This window comes from Malaclemys terrapin, chromosome 8 (genome assembly GCF_027887155.1).
Source record: "Malaclemys terrapin pileata isolate rMalTer1 chromosome 8, rMalTer1.hap1, whole genome shotgun sequence".
NCBI classification, from domain to species: domain Eukaryota; kingdom Metazoa; phylum Chordata; order Testudines; family Emydidae; genus Malaclemys; species Malaclemys terrapin.
In genome coordinates, this window is record NC_071512.1 from 44,897,653 (window position 1) to 44,924,569 (window position 26,917).

General features: G+C 46.5%; 1 protein-coding gene across 1 annotated transcript in view; it reads left to right on the forward strand.

The window, feature by feature from the left end:
• NOTCH2 (notch receptor 2) overlaps positions 1-26,917 on the forward strand; it is a 154,711-nt gene that overhangs the window by 98,532 nt on the left and 29,262 nt on the right. The window contains exons 14-18 of the mRNA XM_054036931.1: positions 332-477; positions 7,478-7,597; positions 7,714-7,866; positions 10,839-11,067; positions 16,232-16,433. Coding sequence (XP_053892906.1) covers positions 332-477; positions 7,478-7,597; positions 7,714-7,866; positions 10,839-11,067; positions 16,232-16,433 — 850 coding nt within the window. The remainder of the gene's footprint in view (positions 1-331; positions 478-7,477; positions 7,598-7,713; positions 7,867-10,838; positions 11,068-16,231; positions 16,434-26,917) is intronic.

A 26,917-nucleotide genomic window follows, 5' to 3' on the forward strand; every position in this document is an offset into this window, starting at 1 on the left:
TTGGATTTGAAAGCCATCTTTCTTCCTTGCTTGTACCTTGTCATTTCTTTAGCGTCTACTAAACATTTTGAGATGGCTTGCCAAGAAAAGCATGATGCAGAATAAAACTGTATTTTATTAAGATAACTAGTACTGGACATGTAGCTTTAAAGATTGGGTTGGTTTTAATATTAGGAAAATTGTATAGCTGGTGTGACTAAGGTAAAAATGATGAACCTTTCTAAGGGCAAATCATCTCCATGTCCCTCCCCTTTCAGCTTATCTATCTGCCTAGACTTGTGGATAGAACAGCTGCTTCAGAATAGTACTGAAACATGCTATTTTCTTTCAGATACATGTGTCTCTGTGACCCTGGTTGGGTTGGAACAGACTGTGAAGTGGAAGAGAACGCATGTCTGTCAAACCCGTGCCAGAATGGGGGAATTTGTGACAGTCTGGTGAATGGATACAGATGTATCTGCAGGAAAGGATTCAAAGGTGAGCTTGAAGGACGAGTTTTTGAGCTCTGTTGCACTAAGATGCAATAAAATGGAAGACAACAATCTTCTTACTAAAGTAAATGAAACAAGGGATAATCTCAATACCATCCTCTGAAATTTAAAATTCGAGTGATATTTGAATTGAAAACAATCTGATAATATAGGCATGATACAATGATTATAGGTGTAATTCCTGTAGAAAAATAGTGCTTGTAAGTCTATTACAAAGAGCAGGGAGTTCCTCCGTAATTATGGTTCACTTGTTCTCTATTAGAGCACCAATTTTGGCACTCCCTCTAAATTAAATCCCTTTCCACTGCAGATTTTAGAGGTCTGACCTATGGCCTCCTCAGGCATTTCTCCCACATTGGAGATGGTTTACACAATTAATTCTTGAGCAATGGGACTCATAAGAATTTTCACCACATTAATACCTATTAACTACTTCCACACCTCTTATCTTAAAAGTGGCTAATTAACTTAATTGAAAAGGTCTTGACAAGGTTTAGCGCACTGGACTGGTTTTTGAACCAGAGTATGTGACTGGTGAATTAGGAACATAAAAATGGCCTGTCAGACAGTTGACTTTGAAGGTAACCAAAGCCCAAATAATTTAGGACTATGTCAAAAACACTTTAACCACAATCTGGAAATGAATAGAAATTTAATGCAGACTACAGAGCACATGTTCTGTGCTCTGTGGCTTATGCTCCCACTCAGTAAGCAGATGGTCTCATTCTGTATCCTATGAAGTTTTAATCACTTTCTTAGTGGCAATCAGGGTGGCTCATTTCAAACAATTGACAAGAAGGTGTGAGTAACAGTAGGGGGAAATTAGCATGGCAATTTAAAACTACAAAAACTAAAAAGGTTTGAGTGGTAGCTGTGTTAGTCTGTGTAAGCGTTCGTACTCACCCCTGCGGCGCCTCCTGCTGGTCGTGTGTGGGAATTAGCTCATTTCCAGCCTTGGAGCGCCCTCTGCAGGCCAGTGATCCGCCTTGTCACTTCTGGCCCCCCGTGTCTCTCTCAGGACCCTGGTGCCCCTTTAACTGGGTGCTGCCCCCCAACAATACCCCCACAATTCTGGGTCTCCCCCTCCCAGGGGAACCCCCACCCACTATCCCCACCTCGCCTCAGTGTACGGTTACTGCCAGTCATTGTCTAGCCCCTGCGCCCTGGAGCAGACTGCAGTCTCAGCCTACTCATCACTGGCAAGGTTGGGCTTGGACCTGCTGCCTTTGCCTACCCCTGGGCTGCCCTTGTAACCCCCAGTACCTGTTGGCCTTATGCTAGGCCGCAGCCTGGGGGTTCCCCAGGCTGGAGCTCCCCAGCTCCTCTAGCCTTTCCTCAGCCCTGCTCCACTCAGGTACCTAGTCTCTAGCTCCTGCAGCCAGGCCCTTCTCTCTCTAAATGCAGAGAGAGACTGTTTTGTCTGCCCCTGGCTTCCCTGCCTTTATAGGGCCAGCTGAGCTGTTTGGGCCGTGGCCCCAGCTGCAGCCACTTCCCCCAATCACTTCAGCCTAAGAGCTGCTTTCTTCAGCCACAGCCCCCTCCCAGGGCTGTTTTTAACCCCTCTGAACCAGAGCGGGGTGACCACCCTGCTACAGTCTGTATCAGCAAAAATCGTTCTTTTTGCAAAAACTAAAAACTAATTTCCCCATGCTAATTTCCCCCTACTGTTACTCTCACCTTCTTGTCAAATGTTTGAAATGAGTCACCCTGATTACCACTACAAAAGTGATTTTTCATCCTGTTGATAATAGCCCACTTTAATTGAATTGTCTCGTTAGAACTGACCCTCCACTTGGTAAGGCAACTCCCATCTTTTCATGTACTGTTATATATATCTTCCTATTGTATTTTCCACTCCATGCATCTGATGAAGTGGGTTTTAGCCCACAAAAGCTTATGCCCAAATAAATGTGTTAGTCTCTAAGGTGCCACAAGTACTCCTCGTTGTTTTTGCTGATACAGACTAACACGGCTACCCCTCTGAAACCTAAAAAACAAAAGTGTCCCGATGTTTTACACTTGCTTTCTGATCACCCTGTGACCACTTGTGCTATCAAGGGGCAGCTGTAGATTCAACCAGAGTCAGAAGTAGCCTCACCATAGAGGGCTGGACTAGCTGACCTATTGGAGTCCCTTCCAGCCCCACATTTCTCTGAATATGGTGAGCAGACTCTATCAATCACAGGAGCTTGTACGCTGAGCAACAGATGTTTTTGCCATTCTGCAGCGGTGGCATTTGCCACAGAAACCCATTCCTTGCTGTGAAAGCTAAACTTTCACTTAAACGTTCAGTGTGTTGCACACAAAAATGAACAGCTTTTAAGAGTCTTTCTGTGGCTTGGCTTGGTTAGTTTCTTCTGACAATCACGTCACATACACAGACCTGGCCAAACATCAAAAGGATGGGAAAAGAGGAACATGTAAAATGTCAGTACTGAAAAGTGTAGCAGGAACATAACACTAGCAGAGGAGGAAATAAAAGGATGGGGAGTAAGGGAATATTAGCAGGAGAGCAAAATACTAAAACTTTGCCTAACCCCTAGTGTCACGGGTATGGGATCTGTCTGTCTGAGTGAATCCCCTCAGGTGCCATGCCTCATGCCTTTCATAGAATCATAGAATATCAGGGTTGGAAGGGACCTCAAGAGGTCATCTAGTCCAACCCCCTGCTCAAAGCAGGACCAATTCCCAACTAAATCATCCAGCCAGGGCTTTGTCAAGCCGGGACTTAAAAACCTCCAAGGAAGGAGACTGCACCTCCCTAGGTAACGCGTTCCAGTGTTTCACCACCCTCCTAGTGAAATAGTTTTTCCTAATATCCAACCTGGACCTGCCCCACTGCAACTTGAGACCATTGCTCCTTGTTCTGTCATCTGCCACCATTGAGAACAGCCGAGCTCCATCCTCTTTGGAACCCCTCTTCAGGTAGTTGAAGGCTGCTATCAAATCCCTCCTCATTCTTCTCTTCTGGAGACTAAACAATCCCAGTTCCCTCAGCCTCTCCTCATAAGTCATGTGCTCCAGACCCCTAATCATTTTTGTTGCCCTCCGTTGGACTCTTTCCAATTTTTCCACATCCTCCTTGTAGTGTGGGGCCCAAAACTGGACACAGTATTCCAGATGAGGCCTCACCAATGTCGAATAAAGGGGAACGATCATGTTCCTCGATCTGCTGGCAATGCCCCTACTTATACAGCCCAAAATGCCGTTAGCTTTCTTGGCAACAAGAGCACACTGTTGACTCATATCCAGCTTCTCGTCCACTGTGACCCCAGGTCCTTTTCTGCAGAACTGCTACCTAGCCATTCGGTCCCTAGTCTGTAGCAGTGCAGGGGATTCTTCCGTCCTAAGTGCAGGACTCTGCACTTGTCCTTGTTGAACCTCATCAGGTTTTTTTTGGCCCAATCCTCTAATTTGTGTAGGTCCCTCTGTATCCGATCCCTACCCTCTAGTGTATCTACCACGCTTCCTAGTTTAGTGTCATCTGCAAACTTGCTGAGAGTGCAGTCCACACCATCCTCCAGATCATTAATAAAGATATTAAACAAAACCGGACCCAGGACCGACCCTTGGGGCACTCTGCTTGAAACCGGCTGCCAACTAGACATGGAGCCATTGATCACTACCCGTTGAGCCCGACGATCTAGCCAGCTTTCTATCCACCTTACAGTCCATTCATCCAGCCCATACTTCTTTAACTTGGCGGCAAGAATACTGTGGGAGACTGTATCAAAAGCTTTGCTAAAGTCAAGAAATAACACATCCACTGCTTTCCCCTCATCCACAGAGCCAGTTATCTCATCATAGAAGGCAATTAGATTAGTCAGGCACGACTTCCCCTTGGTGAATCCATGCTGACTGTTCCTGATCACTTTCCTCTCCTCTAAGTATTTCATAATTGATTCCTTGAGGACCTGCTCCATGATTTTTCCAGGGACTGAGGTGAGGCTGACTGGCCTGTAGTTCCCCGGATCCTCCTTCTTCCCTTTTTTTTAAAGATGGGCACTACATTAGCCTTTTTCCAGTCATCCGGGACCTCCCCCGATCGCCATGAGTTTTCAAAAATAATGGCTAATGGCTTTGCAATCTCACCCGCCAACTCCTTTAGCATCCGGCCCCATGGACTTGTGCACGTCCAGTTTTTCTAAATAGTCCCGAACCACTTCTTTCTCCACAGAGGGCTGGTCACCTTCTCCCCATATTGTACTGCCCAGTGCGGCAATCTGGGAGCTGACCTTGTTCGTGAAGACAGAGGCAAAAAAATCATTGAGTACATTAGCTTCTTCCACATCCTCGGTCACTAGGTTGCCTCCCTCATTCAGTAAGGGGCCCACACTTTCCTTGGTTTTCTTCTTGTTGCTAACATACCTGAAGAAACCCTTCTTGTTACTCTTAACATCTCTTGCTAACTGCAACTCCAAGTGTGATTTGGCCTTCCTGATTTCACTCCTGCATGCCTGAGCAATATTTTTATACTCCTCCCTGGTCATTTGTCCAATCTTCCACTTCTTGTTAGCTTCTTTTTTGCGTTTAAGATCAGCAAGGATTTCACTGTTTAGCCAAGCTGGTCGCCTGCCATATTTACTATTCTTTCTACACATCGGGATGGTTTGTTCCTGCAACCTCAATAAGGATTCTTTAAAATACAGCCAGCTCTCCTGGACCCCTTTGCCCTTCATGTTATTCTCCCAGGGGATCCTGCCCATCTGTTCCCTGAGGGAGTCAAAGTCTGCTTTTCTGAAGTCCAGGGTCCGTATTCTGCTGCTCTCCTTTCTTCCTTGTATCAGGATCCTGAACTCAACCATCTCATGGTCACTGCCTCCCAGGTTCCCATCCACTTTTGCTTCCCCTACTAATTCTTCCCTGTTTGTGAGTAGCAGGTCAAGAAAAGCTCTGCCCCTAGTTGGTTCCTCCAGCACTTGCACCAGGAAATTGTCCCCTACACTTTCCAAAAATTTCCTGGATTGTCTGTGCACCGCTGTATTGCTCTCCCAGCAGATATCAGGGTGATTAAAGTCTCCCATGAGAACCAGGGCCTGCGATCTAGCAACTTCTGCTAGTTGCCAGAAGAAAGCCTCGTCCACCTCATCCCCCTGGTCTGGTGGTCTATAGCAGACTCCAACTACGACATCACCCTTGTTGCTCACACTTCTCAACTTTATCCAGAGACTCTCAGGTTTTTCTGCAGTTTCATACCGGAGCTCTGAGCAGACATACTCCTCTCTTACATACAACGCAACTCCCCCACCTTTTCTGCCCTGCCTGTCCTTCCTGAACAGTTTATATCCATCCATGACAGTACTCCAGTCATGTGAGTTATCCCACCAAGTCTCTGTTATTCCAATCACATCATAGTTCCCTGACTGTGCCAGGACTACCAGTTCTCCCTGCTTGTTTCCCAGGCTTCTTGCATTTGTGTATAGGCACTTAAGATAACTCATTGATCGTCCCTTTCTCAGCATGAGACAGGAGTCCTCCCCTTTACCTACCTTGGGGGGAATTTTGCCATTTCCCCCTCTTTTAGACTGGGCTCTGAGCTACAGCCCCCTGTGTATCAGCTGTTATTACGCTGCAGTTTGGGCACTGGTCAGGAGTCTGTGCCCAGCACTGTACAGTGATCAGACAGTCTTCTTAAAACCAAAGTATTGTTTATTTTTAGCCATAGAAACAAAACATTTAAAGAAAAGGATTTTAAAACAATAAACAGTCTGCATACACCTATCCTACCCAAAGGCTTGCCATCTCAATGTCTTTAGACACCCTGAGTGAGGCCTGTGTGTCTCAGGCTGGTTCCCCTGAACAACCTCTACCTCTCTCTTGGGGGAGAAACCCTTTTAAAAACAGCCAATATTCTTTTTTCTTCTGTGTTCCCACACTTTGACCTGTCTGGTCAAATGAGTCCTTCAGGTTAGCTGGAAGGTCAAAATCATCAACGCTCATAGCTCTGGCATTGTCCCTTAACCACTCCAAAGTGTGTGCCGGGTGTCTTTTCCTTCCTGCTAAGTTTTTCCCTAACAGTACTCTATTGAGTTAACACAATACAGAGCTATAGTAAACATCCTAATAAGCAAGCCAGTTAAATATGGACCCTGACAATTGTAAAGGCACTGTGGGGCAAATCACTAATGAATTTAGTTTATGTAGTTAACGCTGGTGAAACTGGTTGTGATGGATTTGGAGCTATTCATGGATACAGCATGTTGGCTTGGCTGTTAAGATGTTTACTCTTTTGGATTCCTGCCATCTGGGCAGGGTTATAAAAGGAAAGAGGAAGCTGGTGCCTTGGTGGAATTATGTGTCTTCTACCCTCCCACGTGGCTGAAGGCTGGGAAGCCTTGGGGGGTGGTTAGCCAGTAGTTTGAATGGAGATTTTTTTCTTTCTTTAAATAAAGCAAGTCCTGAGGAAAGATGTGAAGAGTCCTGTAGTTGGGACTTTATTTTTCCATCCCTGGCTGCTGGATCTGCACACCAACTTAAATGGGTGCTCTTCAGATACATTCATTTACACTGTCATATTAATTTGTCAGCACCAATTCAAAGTTTGCTTTTGTAGAAAACAAGGATGTGTGGTGGGAGATCCTAACTCCTCTAAGTGTGGATATTCCATGACTAGGATTTTTTATCCCTGACTGAATCTATTAAATGCTGCCATCTCTCCACTACTAAGCTGTTCACAGCCTGTCTAGGTCAACCAGAGGTTCCTCTCTAAACCTGCTATCTGCTCCAGACCCATCCCCCTGTGTGACTGAGTGCCATAGCTTCCTGTCCTCTCTCCTCTTCCCAAAGTACCCCAGACTAGTTGGGTCACAGTGATTTAACCACCTCTTCTATCCAACACCATGTAGAACAGTAGTGATCTTCCCCTCTTCCAGCATGGATTACAGACCACTTCTCCTTGGATAATCCTTTGGTTTATAATCTCTTCCTTCTTCCTTCTTAGGTATACCAAGCCCTTAACAATTTGCCCCTCTGGTTTCCTCTTGTAGGAGTGAACTGCCAGCTCGTGCTGTCTCCCTGCTCTCCTGATCCATGTGAGAACTCTGGAATCTGCCAAGAATCTCCTGACTCGGAGGGCTACACCTGCCAGTGTGCTGCTGGCTGGGAAGGTAATGGGATGGGGAGGGACACTCTTCCATTCTGAGTTTAAGCAGCAGCATGGCGGCGGTTACATCATTGGAATCTTAACCTCCAAGGTCTTGTTCTCAAACCTTTCTTGTTTCAGGCCAGAGATGTACAGTGGATATAGATGAGTGTGTGTCAAAGCCGTGCAAGAATCATGCTGTGTGCCATAACACTCAAGGCAGTTACTTGTGTGAATGCCGCCCAGGTTTCACTGGAGGAGACTGTGAGAGCAACATTGATGACTGCCTTTCAAGTGAGTGCAAAATGGCTAGTTCTCTGAAACAGGCAATTTCCTATTTGCCCTAGAAACAACTTTGCTGTGGTATTGATGACTGCTATTGGTAGATGCACGGAACAGTTTCTGTTGTTATCCTTTATTTCAAACATGTTCAACTTTGTGAAACTTCCATTTTGGGGGCTGAAATGACCTTTGCTGGCTCTCTGATGGAAGCTGGCTGTAGTATTTAAACAGTAGGAGTTTATGCTCAAGTTCTGAATTTACAAGGGTAAAAATGTTCTACACACACTCCTAAGGGACACCATCAAATTGAGAATCACATCTGTCTGAAAACGTTGTGCCTACTGAATGAAAGTAACGTCTTAGATAGTCAGAAGTAAAGAAACTAACTATACCGTTAGATTTTTCTCTTGCTAAACCCATCCTTTATAAACGACAGAGGAACAGAAAAACACTTAATGTTTTTCGGGAAGATATGTGTTTAAAAGTTCAGGTTTTACAGCTTTACAGAGCTGTATCATAAACTGAATTTTCTTAAATTAGTGAAGTATTTTAAAAATTTAAAATTTCCTTTTAAGAAAGTTTCATTTTTTTTCAGGAATAGTTCAGACAAATAGCAAAGAGCTAAGCTTTGGGGGAAATGATTTAAATGCATGAAGTTTGCAGATAGGGTTCTATGTATGTATGGTAGTAATAGCCACCCAAGGGAGATTACTGATTCTCCAGATCCATCTTTCAAATGCTGTTGCAGAGACAGATTTAGCATCTCTGGTTCAGCCTCTTCTTTTGAATGCCTTCTTCTGAACAAAGAGATAGAAAAGAGAGTCAGTATTAATAATATGTCATTTTGATTTGATGTACAGATCTTGTAGACTTGTCTGCTGGAATGATGGCTTTAGATGGTTAACTCTATCCCTGTCCTGGACTCCAATGTAAAATGACACTTGTATATGCTACGTTTAAAAATGTATTTGTCTTGCCCATTTTGATAGTTATAAAATTTCTCTCAATTCTTAAGTGTTTTTCCCTATCTCATGGTAAAGTCAGGAGATTTGTCTAACACGTATCCCTATTAATTAAAACAAACCCAGCAAGGAATTAAGAGACTTTGCGAACTTCTCCAAATGAAGTGGGCTGTGGTAGTAATGAAAACTTTCCTCCTGTGGGGCCAAGAGTGTCTTTAACCTCCAAACTAAATACCCCATCCAATAATGGAGCCAAAGTGATGAGCTGAGTTCCCTTAACTTGTTTGTAGATATGCTGGGCAGACAACTGAAATGTCCAGCTTTCAGCTGCAGTCATAAAGGGCTGGCTGCCATAGGCACAGTCTTTTATAGCTGCCAAGGATCTGGCTTTTATGTCCTTGTCTCTGCAATAGTCAGATGAGCTTTACATGGGTGCAGGTGTTCCCTCTTACACTGCAGACTTTAAAGATATGAAGATATTTCTCAAATGGTGCATCCTTGGATGCACATTTGTGTAATCTTTAATTCATAATTAAAACCTGTGTCTTAATGCACCTGCAAAAGAGGACAGAATACAAGTTGTACTGAAGTTTAGTATTGCTTCACTAGAGTTTCTAACTCTGCAGCCTTAATTTTGCTTTTCATTTTTGAAATGAGTATTGTGGCAGCATAGATCAACTCCCTATTGTGCTCTCCAAATGTAACAAAGATGTTCCTTGTCCCAAAGATCTTACAATCTAAATATAAGACAACAGGTGGATGCAGGCAGGGGAGCACAAGGAATCAGTGAGCATGACAGGTTGTGGTCTCAGCACAACAGCTGCCTAGCCATTAAATTTTTTCTTAGGAATAATGGCAAAGGAGGGACTTGAAGGATGATGAAGTAGCTTTGCAGGCTATGGGAAGCTACTCCCATATGTCAGGGGCTGCATGGGAGGAAGAATGAAGGTGCTTGATTGAAAATGTAAGAAGTGATGCTGAAGGCTGGCATCACTGGCAGAGTGAAGGTGGGAGCCGACATCTCGATAGCATGAGAGATGAAAGGTTGGCCGGGGCTAGGCCTGGAAAGTGATGATGAGCAGTTTGCTTGCGATGGAAAAGGTTGAGCCAGTGGGAGGGAGACAAATAGAGGGATGAAAAGGTCAGAGCAACTGAGCTAGGAAAATGGTCTTTGCAGCAGCAGCACTGTGAATGGACAGAAGGGGGGCAAGACGGCAATTGTCCAGGCCAGAGAAGAGAAGGTTGCAGGGAACAAGTACCTGGACAAGAGTTTTAGCTGTTCTGATGGATAGGAAAGGGCTGAGTTGAAGAACACACCTAGGTTATGGGTCTGAGTGACAGGGAAGTGTGTGGGTCTTTCAGTGCCCCTTTAGGGAGCACCTTGCCTCCTGAGGGCAACCTTACCACACCAGACAGCAGCATGGGTGATGCTGGATCAAATCTCAGCAGAGGTGTATTCAGAATCACAGCCGGGGAGATCCCCAGCTGAATCAGTGTGCAGCTGAGCCTTCCTAGCAAAGTGTCTGCTCACTTCAGCAAAGCACGTCAACCCAGGGGTAAGTGGTTTTCTATACTGGGTGCCTTAAACAATGTCTGGGGAAGGGGTTTTGTTGTCTAGAAGTCTGGACAGGGCGCTCTCAGGACAGAGGAGCTAACTTCGGTTGTGTTGTCTGTTTATAGAGGTTTGGGTTGTGAGAGGGAAGGGTTGAGATTTAGGGTTCATGAAGGGAATGGGACCAGAGCTTGGGCAGTTGGTTTTGTTTTGGGTGAATGAGAACCTTGTAAAATAAACCTAAATTTCCAGAAGTATTTTCTTGATCAGAGCCTCTTGTAAAGTTTTGTCCTTTATGGGATAATCCTATAGAATTCAAATTATATCCCTGATATAGATTGAGTCAAAAAAGTGTGTAAAAAGGCACTTATTTTTGAAATTGTGTAGCCCTTTTGCATAAGTGCAGCTGAACCTGGCCCTGCCACGGTATCTATATATCCATTGTAATACATAGTGTGTTGTTATTGCAGATCCCTGCCAGAATGGAGCTTCATGTGTGGATGGGGTGAACTCTTTCTTATGCACTTGTCTGCCTGGGTTCCAGGGAGATAAGTGTCAGACCGATATAAATGAATGTCTGAGTGAACCTTGCAAGAATGGAGGCATCTGCACGGACTATGTCAACAGCTACACCTGCAAGTGTCAGGCAGGGTTTGAGGGGACCCACTGTGAGAACAACATTGATGAGTGTACCGAGACGTAAGTATATGTTTAAATATGGAGGGAGGGGGAGAATAGAGACAGAACACTGTCCAGTGGCTTAAGGCAGTCATGTTCAGGAACAACCCTGGGGACTGCTGTTTTCCTGCCTGGTGTTGTTGGGACATGCTTGAGCCTCAGAGATCGGGGATGCTTGCCTAGCTTGTGCTCTCCAAAGGTACCAGCTCAGATAGAACTACACGTCTGGGTCTGTGCTCATTGTGCAAGTCCAGGTGGCAAATCCCATAGTTCAGAAGTTTGGGCCCACTGTAACCAGTTACCAGTAGGTTGTGCGCCTTGTGCATGTGGGTGTGAATACCGCCCCCTTCCATTTTGTGATGAGTTCCTCCTTGATTCCGCTTAACAAAGGAGCTTCGGTTGGTGACCCGGTTCCACATTTAGTTAATTTTGTCTCTCATGTACTCAGTTAAGAAGCATGCATCCTAGTATATTAAGGGAATTGGCTAAAATTTGTTGAACCATCCACTTCATATTTTTGAAATATAATGGACTACTGGGAAGGTACTATCAGTCTGGAAAGCAAATGAGTTTACATTTACAATAGAGGTTTATGCATAAGATTGCCATATGTGACTGGGTTTTTTTGGTTAGGATTGCTTTTTTGGGTAGAATTACTAAATTAGTGGGTAAAAGTAATGTCAGATGTAAAATAAAGTATTTGCCACTGTCTCAGTGTAACTTGAAAAATTAATTCAAATTGTCTTGGATAGGATCACTATTATATGGATTGAAAAGTTAAGACTAAACAAACGGGATTGATTAACCCTGTACCAAGCTGGAGGGAGGGGAGGATTTCTGGTGGGGTAAATACAGGCATGGGGGATGGGCCTGATGTTATTTAACGTGTTTGTGAGTGATTGTGAGGAAGGAATTGATCTCTATTGAAATGTGCAGATGGAGCTAAAAAGGAGTTGTCAATACTGAGGAGGACAGAGAAAATACAGATTGAGCTAGAGAACTCAGGATTACGGTCTGAAAATAGTGGAATCTAATTAAAAACAGGAACCATTAAAAGCTTATGAAGAGGCAACTAGGAGGCTTGGGACATAACTCCTCAAATGTTGCATCTGGAACGGTGTAAGCATCAAGGAGAGGAACTGAGTAGAACTAACTTGGAGTAATGGGACCAAAATTAAGAGAACTTAAATTGGGGTGGAAATCTTCCTGAGAGATGTATTAGTAAGCAGTTTCCAAACTTTATTGGTTCATATACATGTGTTGTTATCTGGACCGGTGATCTGCTAGGTCACTCCAATCCTTGAGTCTGGGAGCCAGCCTTACCCTGCTCTGCTGTGATAATCTCCCACTCCTGGTCTGTTCATGCACAGCCTCTGGCATGTAAGCTGTTCCTTGGATTGTGCAACCGAATGACACTAGCCAATATCTCCAGCCCCAGACACAACCCTAGGAACCTCCGTCTTGCAGTGTCCAGTTATGCTCGCTGGATGCTGCAAGCTTATATGAATTTGTCAGTTTAACAAAGAAATTGATATGTACCAGACTTGTTATCCCAAGAGGAGTCTCTGATATGCTTCAAACCAAATGCACTGCTTCAGGTAGAATAAACAAATTTATTAACTATGAAAGATAGATTTTAAGTGATTATAAGTCAAAGCATAACAAGTTGGATTTGGTCAAATGAAATAAAAGCAAAACTTAGCTGATCTTAACACTTTCAATGCCCTTACCAACTTAGATGCTTCTCGCCACAGGCTGGTTGGTTGCCTTTCAGCCAGGCTCTCCCCTTTGATCGGCGCTTCAGTCGCTTGGTGGTATGGTGTCTTTAGATGTAGGTGGAAGAGAGAGAGAGCATGGCAAATGTCTCTCCCTTTTATCATGTTCTTTGTTCACTCTTGGCTTTGGCCCCCCCCACCCCCCGAGTCAGGTGAGCATTACCTCATCGCAGTCCCAAACTGGCCAAAGGAAGGGGGGTGACTCACTCGAGAGTCCAACAGATCCTTTTGTTGCTGCCTAGGCCAGCGTCCTTTGTTCCTTTGAGGCTGGGCTGGGTTTGTCCCATACCTGCCCTGATGAGGTGTGAACTGCCTCTCTGCTCTTGGAGTTTTTGTGCCTGGGCTTATTTTAAGCCATGAGAATACATTTTCGGCCTCACAACTACATACATGAAATTATAACCTATAAACTTACTATAACATTACTGTAACAACAATGCTCAGTGCATCATGAGCCTTCTGAAGACAGCCGACATGACAAACTTTGCATTAGATACCACACAATCATTTTACAAGGATGAACATGGGGGTGCTGGGTGTTTCCCTGAGGTACAGAGTGTCACAATGCCATCTTTTTTAAAAACAAACAAACTTATCTTTGAAGTACCACATGCAAATTTTTCCATTTTGTGGACATTTATTTTAGCTCTTAATAAGTGTAACTTAAGTATTTCTAGACTGTATAGTAAAATAAATACCTAGAGAAGCCTAAAATGTTATATTATGACATAATTTTCAAGCCCTTCAGGTAGTTAGACAGCGAATCAAAAAGAAACGCCACGAAGCAGCCATTATTATTACAATCAGCCATGATTATTATTTCTCTTGTGTTACTGAAATTGCAAGAAACAATTAATATATATTTGTCATATTGAAATATTTTGGTGTGCCACTGAACTATGTCAATGGCTTGATTTTTTAATTTGCATAATTTAAGTTGGAAGCTTATATGGATTATTGTTGGACATGGGGCAAAATTCATTTTGCTTCCCTTTTACAAAATTTAAATCAAGAAAAATTACAAAATATGATGAGTAGTTCTCAGAGAAGACAAAAAAGTAAAGGATGTGCTTGCCTTATGGAACATAGCTGCTTTGTCAGAGGAGAATTGTGAGCTTTAGCCGAAGGTCTGGTGCTACATTGAGGTTCATCCTATATTTGTTGTTAACGGTGATAAAGATAGAAAAAAGTCTCACATAGATACATAGTGCTGAAGGGCATAACAAAATTTCATAGCTCTGCCAGAGCAAAGCACCTCTCTCCGAGCTTGTCTACACTACGCAGCTTTTAGTGACAAGACTGTATTGACACAGCCTTGTCGCTAAATGTCAGCGTGTGAATGCTCTTTTGCAGTATTTTGTGGACACTTTTGCCGACAAAATACTTCGAGCCCCGCAAGCGGTATAAGCTTTGTCGGCAGGAGAGCACTCCTGCCGACAAAGCTGCATTTACGCTGCCGCTTGCGTCGGCAATATTTTGTCTTTCGCGGGGGGGCTTTTTTAAGTACCCGCGAAAAACAAAAGTTTTGGTGACAACTGTGCAATGTAGACATACCCTCTTTCTCAGCCAAAAGTCACAGAGCTGCACTTTGTTGAATTTGAGTTTGAATGCACCGTCACATGACAATCACCTCCTCCTTTCCCTTTGCTGAGAAGCCACCTGGCAGGGTATTGTCTTGTCTTGAAAATGGTCCCAGATCCATTTCTCGCTTGTTACACTGGTGGGAGGGTTTTCATTAAACTAGATGACCAAATTCAGGCATTTTTCTCTGATCTCAGTAGTGAGGTCAGGATGAATTTTGTGGAGAAGTTTTTGATGATTGCTTCCCAATTCATTTCTCCTAAGTGAAAATAAGCATGAGTTCAGCACCCAGATTTTAATAGAACCTTTAAAGCCTGATCCAGAATCACTATCAGATTGACAGGCATTTTTAGCAAGTAGTGCCTCACAATGAATACAGCAGCAAGTGAACTTGGCATTAGGTGCCAGTTGAATTTTTGCCAAAACACCACCAAATTTCCCAGTCAGGACTCTAGGTCTCTCAGAGCACAGAAATGCAATTTTGCCACTCTACACCATTTGCTATGATAAACTCATTCAGTTTGTTAAATTTCTTCTACCAATGAACATCTTGCTAGAGAGTCACAAAACAAGAATTCTTTTACTGGAGTTTGATTGAAACATGATTCAATAGAAAAAGGTTGTAGGCATTGGAGGGAATTTAGAGAAAAGCAGCAAAACTAGTAGTAGGATAGATTTGAGGAAAGTTTAAAGGAATGACATATGTAAAACTTGGCTAGGTGCAATAAAAGTGACTGTCTACAAAACACAACCAAAAGCTGTTTACACCTGGGAAGCAGAGGTATTATTGAGGAGTAATAGAATCAAATATAGATGAGGAAAATTTAGGCTAATAAGAGATTTAACCTTCTTGAATAGTCTCTCTAGACAAGCAATGGAATCCTCTTTGCTTGGGTTATTTAAAGCTTCAAAGGCCAGGGCTTTGTTCTGCAAATGTAAAGTAGGGGTCACTCCTGTGTGTTCTGGGGTGCATAGCCAGATATAGCAGACTCAGGGAACAAAAAATGGTTTGGTGTGCCCGCTCCCCAAAGCACACATGGTACTCTCTGGTCTGAGAAATCTGCCTCACAAACTTGTCTTTGATCAGCAACATAGACTGAGCTTCAGTCTAAATGGTGGCTTGGTACTTATACACTGTGATCTACATGGAGGGGAGAATTCGAACAAAGGGCGAACAAGAGCCAGTTGCTGGAAGCAGAAGCTAGATAAATTCAAACTGGAAATAAGATGCACCTTTTAAAGTGAGGGTAATTAACTAGGAACAATTTATCCAGGGATATGGTGGATTCTCCATCACTTTGTCTTTAAATTGAGATTGGGTGTCTCTCCAGAGAAATGCTTCTAGCTCAACCAGAAGTCATGGGCTTGATGCAGGAATCAACTTGGTCAAAGATGCAGAGATTAAGACCAGAAGAGACCATTATAATCATCTAGTCTGACCTGCTGTGTAACACAGGCCATAGAATTTCACCAACTCTAACCCCACCACCATGAGAACTCTCCTCTGCCAAAATAACACTAGTTCCTCTGCATTTCGGTCACATGGTTACACATTGGTATGGAATGCCTCTGCCCATGCTGTACGCTAGTCTCTGGAGAACTAGGCTAGTGGCTCTATCACAGCACAAAATTCACAGTATGGCAAACAATGGAGTGGACTGACAAAGCCATAGTAAGTATGCTGTAGGCCAGCCAAGGGACAGAGCAGATGATCCAATACAGCTGTTTATCTCTCTATTGTCTGTATGTCCTACACAAAATCTTTGGCTGTCAGTTAACTTGCAGTTTGTCGTAGCTGAGTTTTGTTTTCATGTTTATTTGTTTTCCAGTTCTTGTTTCAATGGAGCCACTTGTGTGGATGGGATCAACTCCTTTTCTTGCCAGTGCCCAGTGGGATTCACTGGGGCCTTCTGCGTGATGGAAATTAATGAATGCGATTCCCATCCTTGTTTGAACAAAGGGACTTGTGTGGATAGCCTGGGGACCTACCAGTGCATCTGTCCCTTGGGTTACACTGGGAAAGACTGCCAAGTAAGTGGCATTGAGTTCAGACTGTTACAGCAATTATTTTGTCTGGTCCGTTCTCACTTAACATTTTCATTTGAACTGTTACACAGCAGAAACAGTGTACAGCTGGTGTAGACATGGCTCACCGTGTCTAGTACTTTCTGTAATAAAGCCTCTGACCCTGCTAAACCCATTGTTCTAACAGGGGCTTCTTATGCTTCCAACATTGGGTATTCCACACAGCTTGGGTCTGTCCACTTTAGCAGTCACACCACGTTCAGCCACAATTTGGGAGGGAGGAAGCCATATCTGTTAACAAATGAGGCACATGGTTTGTAGAGAAGACCGCATCAAAACTTTTCCAGGTTAGTTCTCTACTCAAACCAGAAGGGGTATTAGCTCTGAATATAGCGGTGGCTGGGTCTCATTCTATGTGTAAACTTGCCTTGCTTGAGGTCAGAGTCTGTGTTTAAATGAGGTAGGCCCCACTTGGATGGAAACACACAGATCTGGGTAACAAAGCCCACAATTAGCTGTAGTAACTATATAGTAACTTTCCTAGTAACTATGCCCTAATCTACACTGCAAACTTATACTGGTATAACTATGTTGCTTGGGGTATGGATTTTCCACACCCCAGAGCGACGTATACCAACCTAACCCTTGGTGTAGACAGCACTATGTCAATGGGAGGGCTTCTCACTTCGACACAGCTACTTCTTCTCGGAGAGGTAGATTACGTACGCTCTCCAGTCGCCGTAGGTAGCATTTTCACTGGCAGCTGCGCCGCTGCAGTACTATAAGTGTAGACAAGCCCTATGATAGATTCAGCTGTGTGTTCTCAAACTAAAGTTTTCCACAAAGAACCAGTCAAGGTAACCGGAACAAACATCCTGTCTGGATCACAGACAATCAAAGGAACTCTTGTATGGGAATAACTGACCTGATCATCCAGTGCATTAGATTCAGTAAAACTAAAATAGCACAATGAAGCGGTTTTGAATTCAGTAAGTGGGGTTTCCCATCGTACAGTATACCTGGAATAAACGTCAAAGCTGCTGCTCTGTTCTGCAAAAGATTCAGCAGTGATTATCAAACATCTCTGCATGAATTTGACATAACATGACTGAAGTTTAAGGAAGTGGTAGGAAGCAAGCAACTGAACTGAGTTAATCAAAACTGATAACGCTGATAACATTCAAACAGTGTTCGAATTTTACTTCCGAAAGGATTCGTGCTTATCTCAGTCTTGCCACTCAGTTCTTTTAACTGCAGAAAATTTATTTGTATTAATTCAAAATAAAATGTGTCATTAAATGAAACTTGGCTTATTGATGTGGACATAAAGCACTAAGTTTCATTCTGCCAGTAAGACATTTGTGATGCTACTGTAATTGAAACATAGCCATGATGCTTTAGGTCTCTGTTCCAGCCTTGCAACAGTGAGCTTCAGCATTGACTTCATTCACGAGCAGGCTGATGAGCTCTGTCATTTATACGGTGTCAAGTATCAGGGGGTAGCCGTGTTGGTCTGTATCCACAAAAACAACAAGGAGTCCGGTGGCACCTTAAAGACTAACAGATTTATTTGGGCATAAGCTTTCGTGGGTAAAAAACCCCACTTCTTCAGGTGCATGGAGTGAAAATTACAGATGCAGGCATTATATACTGACACATGAAGAGAAGGGAGTTACCTCACAAGTGGAGAACCAGTGTTGACAGGGCCAATTCGATCAGGGTGGATGTAGTCCACTCCCAATAATAGATGAGGGGGTGTCAATTCCAGGAGAGGCAAAGCTGCTTTTGTAGTGAGCCAGCCACTCCCAGCCCCTATTTAAGCCCAAATTAATGGTGTTAAATTTGCAAATGAATTTTAGTTCTACAGTTTCTCTTTGAAGTCTGTTTCTGAATTTTTTTTGTCCAAGGATGGCTACTTTTAAATCTGTTATAGAATGTCCAGGAAGATTGAAGTGTTCTCCTACTGGCTTTTGTATATTACCACTCCTGGTGTCCGATTTGTGTCCATTTATTCTTTTCGTAGACTCCTTGTTGTTTCTGTCATTTATGGACAATCTGGGAGTGTCATAAAAACTGTCAGGCAAAGATTGCAACTTCATGAGAATTTTGCAACTTTCCTTTATGCTTACATGGCTTTGTAACACCATGAGCAATTTTTGGAACACTTTATAGTAGGTACACTGCTTGACACTTAACCTAGCAGGTTGGCTGCTAGATGCTGCCAATTAATTAAAAAAAACAAACAAACCCAACAACAACTGATTAATGCAAGATATTTAGTCAGACATGAGAAATAACCCAATGATGGCTACAAGCACCCTCACAGGAAAATACTCAATACTATCGTTTTTTGAAAAAGAAAACACAACATGGTGTCCAAGAATGCAGAGAAGTATGACAATAATGCCTTTGCCATTTACAAAGGCCATGAAAATAAAATGTAGAAGACGAGAACTTCTCAGTCTGAACACCTGGCCTATGGAGTCTCTGCACACTACTTAAAACCTCACCAAGAAACCTAGCATTAAAGATAGTCCCAAAATACTGTAAAGTTCAGTAGTTCCTCTGCTGCCATCATGTACCTTGTGATTGGTGGAAAAAATACTTAATGTTCCTGCTTCCTAATGTTACTGGGTAGACCTCTGAGGAAATTTCTGTTCTTCTTCGAGTGCTTGCTCATATCCATTCCATTAGGTGTGTGCGCGCCGCGTGCACGATCGTTGGAAGATTTTCTACCCTAGCAACACCGGCGGGTCGGCTGTGGAGCCCCCTAGAGTGGCGCCTTCATGGCGCTGAATATATACCCCAGCCGACCCGGCGCCCCCTCAGTTCCTTCTTACCGCCCCTGACGGTCGTTGGAACTGTGGAGCGCGGCATAGCTGTCCTCCACTCTCCCTAGCTTTGTTAGTTATTCGCAGTTGTAGTTATAGTTATAGTTCTAGTGTTTGTAGTTTAATAGTTAAATAGTTTTAAAGTTGTTAGATTTGTTATAATAGTCCAGGGGACTAAGGGGGTCGTCGCCCCCTTTCTCCCCCGGCCGCGGGCCCGGGCTCATGCCCAGAGCTCCCGGCTTCAAGCAGTGCGCCTCCTGCGCTAAACCTATGCCCACGAGCGACCCGCACGACTCCTGTCTGAAGTGCCTGGGAGAGTCCCACCAAACAGATAAGTGCAAGATCTGTAAGGCCTTCAGACCAAGGACCAAGAAAGAGCGGGACTTTCGGCTCCGGCAACTCCTGATGGAGGCGGCACTTAGCCCGGACACTCCTTCTACGAGCCAGGCCCCGGCACCTAGCGCCTCGGTGCGCAGTGCCACAGCAGCACCGGCAATGCCGATAACGCGGGCGGTGTCAGACAAACCTCCCCGGCACCGGACCTCGTCGGCACCGCAGCAGGCACCTCGACGCCGGTCATTATCCCTGGGGCATAAAAAAGCCCATAAGATGGGGACCTCTGTGCCGAAGACGCCGGCTCCCCCAGTGCCGGGGGTAGAGCCGAGTGCGCCGGTGGAGCACCGGAAACAGGTGCCTCCAGCACTGTCGACTCCGGCACCGAGGCCGTTGAGTCCGGTGCAGATAGCGTCTCCACCGAGACCGGCGGTAATACAACTCCCGTCGACTCCAGAGACCTTCGTGGCGGCGAGAGACTTGATAGCTCTCACGGAGCCGGCACCGCCTCAACCACTGGCACCGACGGCACCGTTGACCCGCCCGGTCCAGTCAAGGGGGAAACCTGCCTTGATGCGCCCTCCATCACAAGGGCTGGAACCTCGGCACCGGTCCAGGTCCAGGTCCAGAAGCAGGTCCCCACGCCGCTCGCAGTCCCGGCACCGAATATCACCTCGGCACCGGTCGTACTCGCGGCCAAGATCTTCGTCGCGGCACCGCTCTACGTCTCGGCACCGCTATGATCGTCGGCACCGATCAACGTCGAGACGTAGTTCTCGGCACCGCTACGGTCGACGCTCGACGTCGAGAGGCCGCTCCCGGCACCGGGCATACTCCAGGTCCTCGTCGAGGTCCAGATCCGGCTCCCGGCACCGACGAGGTCATCGGCACCGATCGCGGTCCCGGCACCGTTCGCCGGCACCGCGCAGAGATAGATCATCTCCGGCCCGGCACCGTGCGGCACCGCAGCCCACGGGGATCGTTTCATCTCTCTCGGCACCGCCATGGCCATCAAGATCGGTGTCTCGCTCCTCGGAGGACCTGTCGAGATCGGCATACCCCCCTCAAGGGCAAGCCGAGGAACGGAACTTGGGCCATTGGCAGGAGATGGCAGAGGACCACTCTCATGGTCCATCTCACTGGTCATTTTGGACCCCGTGGGCGTACCACCAGGAGCAAGGGGCTCCAATACCATCGACCTCTCGCTCGGGTCACTCGGTTAGAAGGGCCCCAGAATCCACCATCTCTCGGCCTCCGCCAGGGGGCATGGAGGCTTCCGTGTCCACGCCACCCGACACCATAAACCCAAGTACAGGTGATGCTCCGGCCCAAGAGCAGGGGGATCAGGACCCCCCCCTTGGATCCAGTACCACCGGAGGCATCTTCCTCCTCCTCTCCGGATGAGGCAGTGGCGGGCACTTCATGTACGGGTCCCCCTCCGATAGATCTTCGGGCTCACCAGGATCTCCTGCGTAGGATGGCCCGTAATATGGACCTGCAGGCGGAGGAGATAGTGGAAGTACAGGACCCTATCGTGAACATCCTCGGAGCGGATGCCCCATCGAGGGTGGCGCTACCCCTGATCCGCACGATACAAACCAATGCGGATACGATATGGCAAACTCCTGCCTCTATCCCACCCACAGCGAGAGGGGTGGAAAGGAAGTACTTTGTCCCGTCTAAGGACTACGGGTACTTGTATACCCACCCCCAACCGTGTTCACTGGTGGTGGCATCAGTGAACGCACGAGAGCGCCACGGCCAGCAGGCTGCAGCGCCTAAATCAAAAGAGGCTAAGCGGCTCGATTTGTTTGGCCGTAAGGTTTACTCAGCCGGAGGGCTGCAACTTAGAGCGGCGAACCAACAGGCGCTACTGAGCCGTTATAATTTTAACTCCTGGAACTCTATGGGGAAGTTTAAGGAGTTGATTCCCCAAGAGTCCAGGGAGGAGTTTGGAGCCATGGTAGAGGAGGGTAAGAAGGTGGCTCGGACCTCCTTGCAGGCCTCCTTGGACATAGCAGACTCAGCTGCGAGGACCCTGGCTTCGGGTATCGCTATGCGGAGGATCTCCTGGCTTCAAGTTTCGGGTTTGCCTCCGGAGCTGCAGCAAACCCTACAGGATCTGCCCTTTGAGGGACATGGATTGTTCTCGGACAAGACGGACTCTTGCCTGCAGAGCCTCAAGGACTCGAGAACAATCATGCGCTCCCTGGGGATGCATGTTGTGGGCCCTCAGCGCAGACCATTTAGGCCGCAGCCTCAGCGCTTCTACCCCCCCCCCCCCCCGCCTCGTCAGAGACAGGACTCGACCCGGAGGCGAGGGCGAGGTGGTAGAAGAAGGTGGACCGGCCCTCAACCCGGCCAAAACCAAGGGCCACCTAGACCACCTTCAGGCCCCAGACAGAACTTTTGAAGGTGCGGTCGAGGACGGCGCCCCAGTCATCCCCCAGGATCCAGCCCCCTCCTTCCGGGATCGCCTCTCCCACTTCCACCGTGCTTGGTCCCTTATAACTTCGGACCGCTGGGTCCTCCGCACGGTGGAGAAGGGATACGCTATCCAGTTTTCTTCTATCCCCCCCTCCCACCCCCCTTCCCCGTCCCTCTTCAGGGACCCTTCTCACGAGCAACTTCTTATACAGGAGGTTTCTACGCTCCTGGCCATGGGGGCCATAGAGGAGGTTCCGATAGAGTTAAGGGGCAGGGGATTTTATTCCCGTTACTTCCTGATCCCCAAGTCCAAAGGAGGTCTGTGGCCCATCTTGGACTTGCGCGGACTCAACAAATTCGTAGTAAAGTTGAAGTTCCGCATGATCTCTTTGGGGGCCATTATCCCTTCCCTCGATCCTGGAGACTGGTTCGCCGCCCTCGACATGAAAGACGCATACTTTCACATCTCAATTTACCCACCTCACAGACGCTTCCTGCGATTCGTGGTAAACACGGTGCACTACCAATTTGCAGTCCTTCCTTCGGCCTATCCTCGGCCCCAAGAGTGTTCACGAAATGTATGGCTGTCGTGGCAGCGTACCTTCGTCGGCAGGAGATACAGGTGTTCCCGTACCTAGACGACTGGCTGGTACGCGGTCGCACCAAAGAGCAAGTTCAAGCTCACGTCCACAGAATAGTGCACACATTCAACGAGTTGGGCATCCTACTCAACAAGGACAAATCCACTCTAGAACCTACCCAGAGAATAGATTTCATCGGCGCAGTTCTAGACTCCAGACGTGCACAAGCCATCCTGCCAGACAACCGCTTTGGCACCATCACGAGCCTCATTCAAGGGCTACAGGCCTTCCCAACTACCACGGTGAGGTCGTGCCTTACCCTGCTGGGTCACATGGCTTCCTGCACGTACGTAACCAGGCATGCCAGACTTCGGCTTCGCCCACTCCAGACCTGGGTGTCATCAATATACCGTCCACATCGGGACAGCCTGAACATGGTGGTCACGGTCCCGAACTCGGTCCTGACCTCCCTCACCTGGTGGCTAGATCACAATGTGGTCTGCGAAGGGATGCCATTTCACGCCCCACAACCCTCTCTGCATCTGGTCACAGACGCTTCATCTCTGGGTTGGGGCGCCCATCTCAACGAACACCATACCCAGGGCCTGTGGACTGCACCCCAGTTAGCCCTGCACATCAATGTTCGGGAGCTGATGGCGGTGCGCCTGGCGTGCCAGGCATTTCTCAATCAACTACGTGGCCGTTGTGTGTTAGTTCTCATCGACAACACCACGGCCATGTTTTACATCAACAAGCAAGGAGGAGCACGTTCGTCAGTTCTATGCCAAGAGGCCATTCGCCTGTGGGACTTCTGCATCGCCCACTCAATCCATCTCACGGCATCGTTCCTCCCTGGAGTCCAGAACACTCTAGCGGACCGACTCAGCAGGTCCTTCCAGACACACGAGTGGTCTATCCGTCCGGACATCATACATTCCATCTTCCGGAGGTGGGGGTTTCCCCAGATAGACCTGTTTGCATCTCGAGACAACAGGAAGTGCCACGTGTTCTGCTCCCTACAAGGTCGAGCTCCGGGCTCCCTCTCGGATGCGTTTCTCCTTCCCTGGAAAGACCACCTGTTTTATGCCTTCCCTCCGTTTCCTCTGGTCCACAAGGTACTGCTCAAATTGCGCAGAGACCAGGCACAGGTAATTCTGATCGCTCCAGCGTGGCCGAGACAACATTGGTACACCACACTGTTGGAACTCTCGGTTCAAACACCGATCCCGCTTCCATTATGTCCGGATCTCATTTCTCAGGACCACGGTCGGCTGCGTCACCCCGACCTGCAATCACTCCACCTCACAGCGTGGCTGCTCCATGGTTCACCCAGGCAGAGCGGCAATGCTCGCACTCTGTCCAACAGATTCTGCTGAGCAGTAGAAAGCCCTCAACACGGACTACGTACCTGGCCAAGTGGAAACGGTTCTCATGTTGGTGCGAACAACGAGCCACGCCCCCGTTGCAGGCACCTATTCCTCTCATTTTGGAATATCTCCTCTCCCTAAAACAGCAAGGGTTGGCGATATCTTCAGTCAAAGTTTACCTGGCTGCTATATCAGCCTTTCACCCAGGGGAATTCGCATCCTCGGTATTCTCTAACCCGATGGTTGTTAGGTTCCTCAAGGGCTTAGACCGGACGTACCCACAACAGCGTCAGCCCGTCCCGACGTGGGACCTTAATCTGGTTCTCTCCAGACTCACAGGTCCTCCATTTGAACCACTAGCCACCTGTTCACTTTTGTATCTATCCTGGAAGACAGCCTTCCTCGTAGCCATTACCTCAGCAAGGCGCGTTTCTGAACTCAGGGCGCTTACATCCGAGCCCCCTTATACAGTTTTCCATAAGGATAAAGTGCAGCTTCGTCCACATCCTGCCTTTCTCCCTAAGGTGGTTTCTCCATTTCATATCAACCAGGATATATTTCTCCCGGTCTTTTATCCCAAACCACATGCCACTCGCCAGGATCAACGTTTGCATTCCCTGGACGTACGAAGGGCCCTGGCCTTCTATATTGACCGCACAAAGCACTTTAGAAAGACGACGCAACTCTTCGTTGCAGTGGCCGACCGAATGAAAGGCTCACCGGTCTCCTCACAACGCCTATCCTCCTGGATTACGTCTTGCATCCGGACTTGCTATGACCTGGCAGGCGTCTCAGCACCGCACCTCACCGCTCACTCCACGAGGGCCCAAGCCTCCTCGACTGCTTTCCTGGCACATGTTCCGATACAGGACATTTGTAGAGCGGCGGTTTGGTCATCAGTCCATACGTTTACAGCTCACTATGCACTAGTGCAGCAGTCCAGAGACGATGCTGCATTCGGGTCAGCGGTTTTGCACACAGCAATGTCTCACTCCGACCCCACCACCTAAGTTGGGCTTGGGAGTCACCTAATGGAATGGATATGAGCAAGCACTCGAAGAAGAAAAGACGGTTACTCACCGTTGTAACTGTTGTTCTTCGAGATGTGTTGCTCATATCCATTCCAAACCCGCCCCCCGTCCCCACTGTCGGAGTAGCCGGCAAGAAGGAACTGAGGGGGCGCCGGGTCGGCTGGGGTATATATTCAGCGCCATGAAGGCGCCACTCTAGGGGGCTCCACAGCCGACCCGCCGGTGTTGCTAGGGTAGAAAATCTTCCGACGATCGTGCACGCGGCGCGCACACACCTAATGGAATGGATATGAGCAACACATCTCGAAGAACAACAGTTACAACGGTGAGTAACCGTCTTTTTTCAAAATGAACACAAGAAGGAGTTTGATCATATCATAACATGCATTGTTTATGACAAGGATCTCTAGACTCCCTGAATTTACTAACACCATTGGCGGGATTTAACAGACTACAGGATGCAGACATTATAGTTTGTCTCTGTAGAACGTAGGCTTGATATAATTAATGAAGAGCTGGAACAACAAGGACTAAATAAAATGAATGAGAAGCTATAGAAACCTGTATGTTAAGTAACCAATAACTCATTTCAAGTGCAAAGGTCACAGATTAAGCCCAGAAAAGAAAGGACTGAAACATGGATGAGTTCATTCCTTTCATACTTGACAATCCAGATTTCTCTTCCAAATCTGTCTGAGAAGGAGGCTGACATAATTCACATCTAGGTGCTGAGAAAGCAAATAAACTGGTAAAGGTGTATTGTCATCTCAAATTGTTGTTTGGAGTGATGGTGTAGCTGGTCGGTCCCAGCAGAGCTCTGTGTAGCTCCAAAGCGTGTCTCTTTCACGAGTAGAAGTTGGTCCAATAAAAGATATTACCTCACCCACGTTATCTCTGTTGTTATCTCAGGACAGATCTGTTGGAGTGGCAAGCCTAATTAGTTGAGTGGGAATTCAGTTGTTTTGTGTCTTTTGTACAGAATTGGAAATTCTTTATTTTGAACAATGCATTCCTTGTTTATGTTTAAGAAATCAATAGGCCCAGTATTCTTTTATCCCTTTACCAAGAGTGAGGAATGTTGGGGAAATTTAAACTGAACTGCAGGAAAGCAAGTTTCAGAGTAACAGCCGTGTTAGTCTGTATCCGCAAAAAGAAGAACAGGAGTACTTGTGGCACCTTAGAGACTAACAAATTTATTAGAGCATAAGCTTTCGTGGACTACAGCCCACTTCTTCGGATGCATATGCATATGCATCCGAAGAAGTGGGCTGTAGTCCACGAAAGCTTATGCTCTAATAAATTTGTTAGTCTCTAAGGTGCCACAAGTACTCCTGTTCTTCTTTTTGCAGGAAAGCAGGAGACTTCAGAAAGAATGAGCTCTTGCAAAGGGGGGAGTAAATAGGCAGGGGAAGCTAATGAGGCAGGTGATGGAGGCAAAGAGCATAAATGACTTCGACATCTCACTCCCTTCCTGGAAAAGGAAGAAATTGGGGTGCAGGGATTCAGTGAAAAATGTGGATTCTGGGATTGTTGACTTACTGAGGCTTCCTGATAATGTGAAGGTGGGAGCCTGGGAAGAGGCAAAAATGATTCTCCAAGGGCTTAGATGTGAGAAACATTTTAACAAATCAGCATTGAAATTAAATCTTCATGCTTCCATTGGTAATATTACTTCTCTGTCCACCTGCTCACTTTGCTGATGGCACGAATCACCTTAGTTCTGTCAGGGAGGGTCCCAGGTGAGAGCTCAAAAGTGGGCAGCATGCTTCCTTTCTCAGTGCCTGGACCATCAGTCCAGTTCTGCTGAGTTTGCCTGGACAAAGGAAGCATGTAGCTGAGATCAGAGTACCCTCTTGGGGCCAGGTATCTCTCTGGTTTCATCGAGAGGAAGATTCAGGCAGGTGGCATTGTCCCAGTCTG